The sequence below is a fragment of the Narcine bancroftii genome, chromosome 11 (assembly GCF_036971445.1).
Source record: "Narcine bancroftii isolate sNarBan1 chromosome 11, sNarBan1.hap1, whole genome shotgun sequence".
Lineage (NCBI taxonomy): Eukaryota > Metazoa > Chordata > Chondrichthyes > Torpediniformes > Narcinidae > Narcine > Narcine bancroftii.
The window spans coordinates 74,418,425-74,430,646 of NC_091479.1; the positions used below are offsets into that span (position 1 = coordinate 74,418,425).

At 35.8% G+C, this 12,222-nt stretch overlaps 1 protein-coding gene across 8 annotated transcripts in view; it reads left to right on the forward strand.

The window, feature by feature from the left end:
* Positions 1-8,035, forward strand: part of LOC138745915 (beta-parvin-like) — a 71,700-nt gene extending 63,665 nt beyond the window's left edge. For 3 of the 8 annotated variants that reach the window (XM_069903435.1, XM_069903442.1, XM_069903441.1), the window contains 2 exons: positions 172-244; positions 325-467. In XM_069903435.1, the coding sequence (XP_069759536.1) occupies positions 172-244; positions 325-455 (204 nt within the window). In that variant the 3' untranslated portion in view covers positions 456-467. Of the gene's footprint in view, positions 1-171; positions 245-324; positions 468-2,069 lie in introns of those variants that run through there. The other 5 variants (XM_069903437.1, XM_069903439.1, XM_069903438.1 and 2 more) reach the window with 4 other exon arrangements.
* The last annotated feature ends 4,187 nt before the right edge of the window (positions 8,036-12,222 follow it).

A 12,222-nucleotide genomic window follows, 5' to 3' on the forward strand; every position in this document is an offset into this window, starting at 1 on the left:
ACCTCCATAACAGGCTGTGATTGGATGATGTGAAGTGTTGACTGGATTGATTTATGCAAGAATAATGATTTTTTTTCTTGGAGATTACTTTTGTTCAATTGTACTTTATTTTGAGGTAATCAAATTCTTGGACTACTTGGATTAATAAAACTTGTATTTGTATTCTTTTAGGTCCATAATGTATCTTTTTCCTTTGAACTTATGCAGGATGGAGGACTTAAGAAACCAAAAGCTCGACCAGAAGGTAAAATTCAGTTTAAGAAAACAATCATTTGTACTACAAAACTGATAACTCATATGACCTCATCAGTTTCAATGTCACAGGAAACCAGAATATGGGCAAGATTAAATTTCCAAAGAAATTGAAGATAATGATACACCACAGAATAGAACAAGATGAGATTAGTTTGGTCCTCATTTGCTGCAATTCTTGCACAGTTCACTATTATCCATAAACCTTGTTGTGGTGATTCATTTTGGCTTTTTGTTGAGACCCCCAGCATGTCAGAAGCCAACCTTTCAGCCGACTCTATTAATTTGACATGAGCACTGAGGCTCTGGGACCAAATAACATATAGCATCGAATTCCTGCGCTTCAGAAATAGCTGTACCTCTTGCCAAGATGTTCCAATATAGTTGCAGTTGTGACAACCACCCAATGATGCGCATAATTACTCATGAAAATCAGCATAAATCAAATCAATCCAATTAACACCCAATCCAATGATGGAAAGTGTAATTGACAGTCTTATTGCACCACTTAATCTCATTTGTGCCAGGTTTTGATTTTGTCAGAGCCATTGAGCTGTTGACTCATTCAGCCTAAATGTGGCATGGTGAACTGAATTTAGAGATGAGATGAGAGTGATGGCCCTTGTCTTTGAGGTAGTGATTGACCAAGTGTGAACCCTGGTAAAACTGGTCCAAAGGGCAAGAGGAAAATATGCCCCCAGCACAAGGAAGATAATTCTGCTTGTGGATGAAAACTATCCCTATATGCCAGCATGGAAGTCAGGAATCTTCAGGGCAAAGTTCTATGTACAGCTGCTTCAAGGTAGAACTGGGAATATTCACAAATAATTATGCAATCTTCAATTCTATTCACAATTCCTTAGCTGACAAAATAGTCCATGCCTACATTTATAATGAGACAACCTTCAAGCTTATTGAGAAATGGCTAGTACCAATTGTGTCACAGAAGTGTCAGATAATAACCAATCAGAACTTACCTACCCTTGACATTCAAATGTATTACCATCAGACGCAGCTTCATAAATAATATAGCTACAAAAACAGAACAAAAATAATCCTTTCTCTCGTGCATGAGCAAAAGTCGAAGCTTGGTGAAATATTCTCTGTCCTGATGATTGCAGTTCCAAAAGCACCCAAGCAGCTCAATGGCATCCAGAACAAGGTAGTCCACTCGATTAGTGTCCCATCCATTGCTCAAAGCATTCATTCCTTCCACTGCTTGTGATCAGAGTAGCCAAGGCAAGTAACTGCTGCAATGCATGTAACCTATAGCTGTTATTTTTATAGGCTGCTCTGACTGCACATCCCAAATCCATAACCAGTAAATAGGATAAGGGTTACAAGTGCATGGGAGCTGTGATCTATATATTCACCTCAAGGTCCCTTAATATGGTCCATGAACCAGCTCCTCAGCAGATCTCTAATGATCGAAGACTATTTGCCTTGCCAGAAAAGAGCCAGGTTTTGATTTGTTATGCAACCTGACCCTTTTAATTTGCAAGTTGCATTGTAGCTGGTTCTGTTCTAGAACTGTCTGCAAACATCTTTATTCTCTGTTAGCTTTATTTCCCTGTAATGCTCTTTCAGCAGAAGAATTCAATGCCACATGGCAGTAACTCCCCAAATTCTTGCCCTCTGTGGGCTGTTCTCAGTTTACCCCTTATTGCAGACAGCAAGTATTTGGAATGCACTGATTATAAAGAATCAGCCTGTGCACTGAAATTCTCTTGATTTCCCTTTTCCATTTTTCACTGTTTCTTTCTTTGCAATAAGATTGTTCTAATTTTCATACTAACAGTTACATATTCTTTCATCAGATGTTGTAAATTTGGATCTGAAGTCGACGCTGAGAGTGCTTTACAATCTATTCACAAAATACAAAAATGTGGATTGATTGCCAGAAGAACCAGGATGTGTTCAGGTGGAAATATTACCTGTAATTTGTCAGGACTGACGCCTGTATCTGTGCCTTATCAAGTTCATACTAGTATTACTTTTTGTTTCTTTTAAAAGTGGAAGATAACCATTTTCTGATTTTTCTTTAAATGAACAGTTATTTCTGCTTATCTAGGTCCATTTCCTCCTTAAAGTTTCTATATTTAATTGAATGTCACCGTTCTTCTTAGAGACATTTCAAGCATAATACTACTGTACAATCACTGGAACTCACCTCCATCTTTCATTGTACGTTGCATGGTCAGCCTCCACTGTCAATATGCTGCTTCTCTTTACAGAGTACTTAGCCCTTAAATGCCTGTTAAAATTGAAAGAGAAGTTTAATCTCTTCCTTTGTGACTTGAAGATTAACCAGTATTTCAGGAAATAACTTTCTTTATAGCATTAAAAACTTTTCTTGGATTGTTGATACAAAACTGATAACAGTTGGAGAATAGCATGCAGCAGGTAATTGACACAAGTGATGGGTATAAATTTAACAAGAACACGTCTCTGGACCAACATCAAAATAAGCTGGATGAAGTTGCTACTCTTATTCCAATACTATTACATTCTTGAACTTACACATATTTTTCTTTTTGGTCTACTTGCCTATCACCCATCACTTGTTGGAGTTGAGAATAAACAGCAAGACAACAAATGTTGTTCTGTACTGGGCCATTGTGCTTAGTTCTCTGCCCAAGGTCTTTCAGCTGAAAGAGTGAGTAGGCATCTCTTGAAGCCCAGACTGATGGCAATGTGTGATAAATGGCTCCTTACCCTAGAATCAATGATCTCTTTGCTCCGTCGCAGATGAGATTTAGAACTTAAAGAAGCAGCCCGTTGAATTGTCCATTGCTGCAGCATAACTATAAACAGGTGCTACTCATTACTGCCCCATTATAATTAACTCATTATTATTAATGTCATCAACTTGCAGTAGACTATTGTCGAAGAGCAACATTTCATGTACAATCCACAATAACTGCTCTGAGAGGCCTTGTCAAAATTAAATGAAAGGACAAACCATTAATACAATGATAAAGTTTTTGCCCAAAGGCATTTGCTTCCTCTTCAAATGTTCACTATTCATACTATGTATTAGGCTTGAGAAAGCTGTGGGTTGCTGCTCCAATCTTTCAAATTTCACAAATTTCAATGAGAAATGTTTTGTGAATAGTAATTGAGGACAAACTCAAAAGATTAATTTAAAAGGAAGTTACTGTATATTTTGGCGTTTAAGTCGAGTTGTGAACCCCCCCCCCCAAAAAAAAATCTCAGAAATGGGGGTCGACTTATACACCGGATATACTTTTGAGATCTTAAGTTCAGCTCAAAATCCAATTTGTGCTGATCCGATGTATAAATCAACCCTTGAAAGACGCAATAAAACCAACTGCGACAGATTTTCACTGAGATTTTTATTGAAAACAACACAATTAACACCCTGCAAAATCACTATCATTGTCTGAAAACAACAACACATTTAGAACCCTTAAATCATTCTCGCATTCATCGTCTGAAGGAAAGGTAGCAGCAGACACATCCATACTCTCACTATTTTAAGTAGTCATGATATGGATCCCAGTCTGTTATCTGATGAGGTGGCTTCAGCTTCATCGTCATTGTCCCATTACAAAATTTTATTGCTGAATAGTACTTTGAAATATAGTAGAAGAAAATGAAAATCCATACTGTAGGGGAGACTGAGGTGTTGATGTGTTCTTCATCCAGATGGTGGTGCTGCAGCACAGGTAGAACGTAAGATGCAATTGTCTTTCAAAGACTCTTGATGCTAGAGAAAACAACCTGCAATCAAAACTCTAGCACGAGAAGTATTTTCAATGGTTTTATGCAACTATGAAATGTGCTTTAGGTTCAGAACTTCCCCCTTGATATCACTGGTGAAAAATAATGCAAAGTAAGAATGCATTGCTGAATTGTGGACAGAAACATTCTCTTCCTCATTATCAATGATCATTTTCAATGGTTTTATGCAACTATGAAATGTGCTTTAGGTTCAGAACTTCCCCCTTGATATCACTGGTGAAAAATAATGCATTGCTGAATTGTGGACAGAAAAATTCTCTTCCTCATTATCAGTGATCATTTTCATGTATGTAGGGATGTGTGGATATCCCTTAATCTACTTTATCAGCGGCTGGTGTTGAGCTTTCTGAGTTGCTCTGATCTGCTCCAGGTTTCCCTAACAAACTAGAGTGAACCCAATCTTAGAGTTTACCTCTTGCACACTCCCAGAGTCATGACTGAAGTTGAAGAAAGTGAGCAATATTTCTCATAGAGAACAATTGAAATTTAGAAGCCTTTAAGTGAACATGGGAGCTGAGCCAAAAAAAACCTCAGTAGAAAGGAATATTTTCAGAAATCAAATACATCTAATAGTTCTATTTTTATGCAAATGTTTGTTTATGATTTCATTGAACTCTTATTGGCAAGTATTTTACATTTATCATTGAGAGAGAAATTAAAATATCAATACAAATAGGGTGACAGGAGAATGGTCATAAATGCATCTGATATTTTGAACAGTAGGGAAAAAGATTGGTTTGCAGCTAAATTTAATAATATGAAGACAAGTAGCTTGAATAATAATTTTGCCACTGGCAATTTATAAATAACTTCCTCAACTAATAAAATGTTATAATAGTGTGATATTGTCAACTAAGTTGGCAATTGCATTACTCATCAATTTTAATGCTAACTTGCAGTGATAAATGATAACTTGAAGTACATTTTGAAGAAGACTTTCTAAATATTGCTAATAAGATGTAGCTAATTTTACAACCATATAGTCACTGGACACTTGTATGTTACTTGAAGTTTGTAAATGGGACTTCAGCTTCCATTTCAGATATTGCACTGAAGTGACTTAGTAGAAAAATCAGAAATATGTTTTTTATGTCTCCTAACTTCTATCAAATCAGTTTCTTCAGAATGTTTGTCATCTTGAGCTATTTCCTAAATTATGATCTTTACAGACTAAATGTCATCATGAATTGTGATGAATGTCTCAAACCTGAAGCTTTATTTCTTTCCTAATCTGTGCTTCCAGCATTTTCTGTTTTTATTTCAATTATCATTATCTCTCTCTGCTGATTACCTCATTACATTTAAATTTCACCATCATTACTTTCTGTCTTGCTCTGCATCAAATCCCACTCACACATAATTCTTCTGCTCATTTATCTATATTAGCTTCTGATGCTTTTAAATTTAACAATTTTTGCATGATATTTAAATTGCCGTAAACCTTCACCAATTTGTATCTCTGTCAGCTTCTATTTTCTGCTGCTCACACACACTTTCAACTCATCTGTTCATTTGTTCATTCATCAATCCCCATTTCTCACCTAAAACCTGCTTTCCAGGTCTTGCTGTCATGTGGAATAAATTGTGAATATCGTGAAAAATATGAGATCATAATGATGAGATGCACTGTAAAGTGGTGCAATGCTGTCTCGCAGTTCCACTGTCTTTAGTCCTGACGAGGACTAAAGTGGGTAAAGTTTGCATGTTCACCCTATTATGACATGGGTTTCTCCTGGATACTTCATTCCCCAAAACACTATTCTGTCTAATATGGTCTCAGTCACTCAGTGATTTTCCCTCTGAGCCAGTGATAGCATTGATGGGACTTCCTTGTGTTGTGTTTTGATGATGTCAAGAGAGGCTACTCTCGTATTCCCTTTTGGTAAGATTTGAGCATTTAAAAACCAATACTGTTTGTAATTTGGGTATGATCAGCAGACAGTCAATTGAACCAACTTACCTGTGGTCCTTACTGTGTGATCTTGGTAAATTTTGCCAAAATTAATCCACGAGTCACATTAATGTGTCTGTAACAACTAAATCTTAAAGGACATCCTCTACTTTTAATTTGAGAACTTATGTCTAGTTTATTCAGGAGTGTAAGGAAAGGTTTCAGAACCTTGGAGTAAATGATCAGTTATTCAAATTTGCTGCAGACTTGGTTGGACATTAATCTCTGCAGCTCTGTTTACCCATATCTTGTTTCCTTAAAATACACACTTGTATCAATTTGACATGAAGTTTAAAAGGTTCAAGCATCGGGAACATTTTTAGTTGAGAAACAGCATTACTAAAAATACCTACAGAATTTTAACTGTTGGAAAAAAATGGTAGAAGTTCGAGAAACATTTCAATTGTTTGCATTTTCTTTATTCTGCGGCGTAGATAATTTGATTTCCGTGTTAAATATCAAGTACACAGTATTTGTGGTTAATTGAATTAAGATTTAAGATGAATTAGTGATCCTAATCATGGGAATGAAGTTAGAATCTTACTTAACGTGACTTGCTAACTTTCATTTTTATTCCTCATCACGTATTTTCATTTTTATTTTTTGAAAGATTATATAGAATCCCCTTTTATACTAAGTCTTCTGGGACTTCATTCAAATACCAATAGTGCATTTCATATCTATGAGACATACATTAAGTACTAACAAATGACAAGAGTGGGCAGATAGCTGGGCTATTGTGCACTCTGCTGTTATGACTACTTTCAACTAACTGAACAGTGCATGAATGGAGACTTTCTTCACTGAGCAGTGGCATTTTATACATGGAACTGTGTAGATTGCCTATTTCATTTCACCAAGGCATGAGGTGAAGTGGTGTGAACAAAAAGTTGGTGAATTGAGAAATTTAAATAATAATTTATTCTAATTTTCATTGTTGGATGATTTTCAGTGCACAAATGTAACCACAAGACTGGAGTGTTGATTGAATGTCATTGAGGCATTAACTCCAACTGTAATTTGAGTTTATTGTTTAAAAATTGGAGATCTTGGTGGAATTAATGTTGTATTCTATTATAGCAATGTCCATTAAAAAAAAAACTCACCTGTGTGGTATCTTCAAAGCTATCATCTAAATTTCTAATTTTTTTTATTTCCATGCTCTGTGGCTAGTTAGTAGCCAGCAATTAGCAAAAAGAAGTTCAGTTCTTAAAGACTTTTTCAGGCAACATATTTGGCATAGGATTTGGGATTGTCAAAATGTTTCTAAAATGATTACCGAAGATAGCATGGACGAGGTAGACTTAAATAAGGAATGACTTTAAATTCTGTTGCATCCTAGGTTCTGAGTATTAAAGTATTGGTGTGATCATACGAGTTAGTGGGTTAAGAAACTGTCTTTCCATCTTTTACTAGATTTAAATTTGGTTTTGCACAGATTTTATGCAAAATAGTTCCAATCAAAAATAAATTCATCTGAAGTGAAATCCACAGATTGTAAATTGACCTGTGGTCAGTCTTAATTATAGATTGCTAGCATTCATTGAGCAATCTTTGTGCTGCAATTTGAATTAAATATAGGCACCTTGCATCAGTGTGCTTTTAACTCAACAAATCTTGATGACCATGGACTTCTTGAAGAAACCACACAAATTTAACCGTTGAAAGAAAATGTATCACATTGCTGAAATAATATTTTACATTATTTTTCTTTTGTCAAGAATTTCCATTTTGTATTCCACCATCCTAGATCAGAATGTAGTTGCAGAGTAATGTTTTGATATTAACATCTGAGAACTTATTTAATGTCATGCAACTTTATGTATAATGCATTGTCATATCATTTTACATTTTTCTTGTTTTCTTTGTCAACAAGATGATGTGTATAAAATCAGTGTGGGTTTGCATGAGTATGGAAGAAATATGGGGAGCATAAGGGACTATGGTCTTGTGAAAGAAAATTGATGTATGCATGGTTTGTCAAAGATTAGCAGTTATTTATTCTGATAAGTGTTTACTGGTAGCCATATGTTCCTATTTGCATATTAAAGTCCCACTAAAAAAACACTTTGTCAGTTATGATGTGTGCTTCATTTGTCAATATAATCAAAGAATTTAAGAGTGAACAAAATGAATAAATGGAATATTGATGTGCATCAGAGATCTCTGATCATTGAAAATTATTTAACCTGTAAGTGTTTGTATTTATTTTTTGAGAAATAAATGTTTCCCCTTCAACATCTCCAATCTGTGCCTCTGTGAACTCAGTCAACTAACAACTGAATTCCCCCAATTTTGCATTTCTGCCAAAATTTGCTTTATATTTGTTGATTTTATTTACACATATATAAAATCATAAAAATAAATCCTATATAAATAAATTGTGTGTGATATATCGCAATTATAAAGCAAACTTTGGCAGAAATGCAAAATTGAGGGTATTCAGTTGTTCTATCTATATAAGCCTTCACTACTTTATATCCATAACCCTCTATTTTTCTTGCATCCATGTGTTTGTCAGAGTTTTTAAATGTCTCTTGGTACCATCTCTGGCAATGCATTCCAGGTACCAACTACACTCTGTAAAAATAAAATTTACCCTTGTCAACTCCTCTTAACTTTCCTCCTTTCACCTTGTACAGATATCCTTTGCTGTTTGTTAGTCTCACCCTGGTAGAAAGATAGTGGCTGTCCTCTCATCATCTTGTAGACCTCTATTGTCACCTCTCATCTTTCTTCACTCCAAAGAGAAAAGCCCTGGATCTGTTAACCTTGCCTCATAAGAAACGTTCTCCAATCTAGGCAACATCTCCTCTAAACTCTCTAGCTTCCACATCCTTTCTGTAATGAGGCAGCCAGAACTGAACACAGTATTTCAAGTGTGGTCTAACCAGAATTTCATAGACCTGCAACATTATCACAACTCTTGAACTCTCCCATGACTAATGAAGGCCAATATACTATAAGCCTTCTCTATCAACCTGTGCAACAACCTTGAGAGAGCTATGAACTTGGACCCCAAGGTCCCTCTGTAACTCCACAGTTAAGAATCCTATGCACTCTGCCTTCAGGTTTGACTCCAAATTGCATCTTCACACTTGTATCTCTCTAAGACTGGTAAAGTCATTTTTATGAAGTAGAATGATTACTCTAAATATTACTATTAATTCTGTTCAAGGTGCCAGAAAAGTGACAAGCTTTTTAGCAAGTGCTCTTATTTTGAAACTTGTTTGTATGAGTGTAGAAGGAAAATCAAAAGATAAATAAATGACAATATTTACCTCATTAAACCAGTTGCACTTGTTAATTTTATTAAAGTAGTTATTTTAGGGGCCTGATGGAGTACCAAAGAAATGAAGAAAAGTTCAAAGACTGGAGACCACAATCACATCCAAAAACACCATGTGTTTTCTGAGGGCATGATCGAAGAAATAATTGAGTACCCAACAGTGCACATCTGCGTTGAAAGTTTTACAGAAGAAACTTGAGAAAAAGGTGTTTGGAGATTGAATTACCACGAGGGACACCTTGTGCCTATATGATAAAGCTTGATAATGCAATCTCCCAAGGGTTGCTTGTGGTTAAATACCAGAGCAATAACAATTAATGTGGGGCGGGGGCAAAGCAAGATGGCGTAGAGGACAGACGTGCAGTTCTACTCCTTTGCTGCCAGATTTTTTAAACATCAGTTTTTAAACTTTAAGTATATAAATGTTTTATTTCTACTTCTAAGTACATTATTTGTCTATAATGGCGGCTAATAAAAAACCTAAGACTCAACTACAGAAAAAAATACTTTTTAAAAGTGCTGAAGAATTGAGGCCTACCTGTCCAGCTGGAACCACGGAGTTGCGTAGGAACTTCCAAGCCACTGAGAACTCTGGATAGGTTGAATATTATGCCGGCGCCAGTCTTGTCTCTGCAAACAAAGAGTCTCTGATTGAACAAAGAGTCCTTGAGTCCGCGCTGCTGTCGGGGGAGGCAGGGACGTGCAGGAGGGCATTGAGATCGCCCCTGTGCGGCCCATGGCCATGCTGGGCATGCACAGTGCCTCCAGGGTCCGTGACTTACTGGAGCGTGTGTGGGCTGCGGGGGAAGGGGGCCGGGGGGCCAGAGCGGCAGCGCCCTGATGTGGTCGTGGTGCCGTCAGGTGTGCAGACCTGCAGCTGCACGGGAAAAGGCTTGACAACGGTGGAACAAGAAGAAGACTTACCTTTAACAGCCAGTTCACAGGAACAACTGGAAGAGGAGTTTATAGAAGGTGGGACCCAAGATGTGGTACTGGAATCTGGACTGAACTCTTTTTACTGTTTTGGAAGGGATTGCCTGGATAATATGTCTCGCCAAATGCAAACTACAATGTTTAATATGTCTGAAGATATATCCATACTTAAGAGAGATGTTAATAAATGCCTTACTTCAGTGGATGTAGTACAGGAAATTTAAAAAAAACTTGAGACAGCTTTCTCTGAATGTAAAGAACAAATTGTACATAATAAGGATAAAATAGAGAAAGTGAAAGATTCATTCATGGATTGGGGAATTCAGAAGAGAGATTTATTGAAAAAGATCGATTAATTGAAGTCGACGGGAGTTCAATTTGGCCAAAGATGTGTTGTGGCGGAAAGAATATAAATTTGCTTTTCGATACCCTGCTGTGTTGAAGGTTTTTTATGGCAATTATCAATCTCAATTTTTTGAGAATGATCATGATGCATTGGTTAATGGATCTATGTGGTCAGGGAAGAGTCTCGCTATCGTCGCCTAAAAGAAGGGCCAATGGAAATGGACAGAATGGAAAGAATGGGAAAGATGGAAAGAAGGAGGTTTTGACACACAGTCTTGTTGATGTTGAAGATTCGAACCAGTCATTGAGACAAGTTGCTGGGCTGAATATTTCTATCACATTGAATTACATTATATATATTGTATTTCTGGCTGGGGGAGGGAGGTGGATGGCACTGATATCTTTGATGGTCATCTGCCACTGGTGGGGTTTACCACACCCAGTTTTTTAGGGAGTTACTACCTTTGGGTGGCTTTTTTTTCTTTTTTGGGGGGAATAAATTGTATTCCTTTTTATATAAACTTTTTCTATAATATTAGGGGAGGGAGAGTGGATTTCATTTATTAGTAGGAGGGTGATTTTTTTTGTATTAAGTGATTATATTGTTTGTTAAAATGTCTAGTTTGAAATTTGCAACTTTTAATGTTCAGGGATTAAATAATCCAATTTCGCTTGTATTAAAAAAAATGAAAATTGATATGCTTTTTTACTAGAAACCCATTTGACCGAAAAAGAGCATTTGAAATTGAAGAGAGATTGGGTTGACCATGTGTTTTTTTTTACTTCATTTAATTCTAAGGCAAAAGACGAGCGATTTTAGTTCATAAGAATTTATCTTTTGAGTGACATAATGTAGAGGGGAATGCTGGGAGGGTTTTAAAAGTGGACTGTAAAATCTTTAATGAACTTTGGACTTTACTTAATATCTATGAACCTAATGTAGATGGAGTGTTTTATTTCAGATGCTTTTTTGTTATTAAGTCAAGCTAATGAAAATATTTTAGCTGGGGGGGGATTTTAATTGTGTTTTGGATCCTTTGATGGATAAATCCCCAAAATGTATTAGAAAATCAAAGATGGCGATACAAATTGGGGGTTTAATTAAAGATTTAAATTTGGTAGATATTTGGAGAAGGATTAATCATATAGAGAAAGATTTTTCTTTTCATTCTTCTCGACATGATTCCTTTTCCAGACTAGATTTTTTTTAATTTTGGTACATTTACAAGGAAAGGTATTGCAGACAGAATATAAGAGTAGAGTTATATCAGATCATTCTTTATTATTTTATTCTTATGCAAGTTCAGAGGTAGTACATTCATCCTATAGATGGAGATTTAATACAATGTTGTTGAAAAAACCTGAGTTTGTTACTTTTGTTAAAGAACAGATTGATTTTTTTTCTTAATTGAAAATGCAAATTCAGTTAAAAGTCATTTTGTATTATGGGATGCATTAAAAGCTTATTTAAGAGGGCAAAAAATTAGTTATACTACTAAAGTTAAGAAAGGATATATGGCTGAAAGACTTAAATTAGAAAAGCAAATTGATGAACTGGAGAAGAAATTTCAGAAGAGTGACATAAGATCAGAAAATAGCTTTAACTAAATTGAAACTGCGATATAATAAGTTACAGATTTATCATTTTGAATGTTTACTTAATCGGTCTAAGCAACGATATTATGAG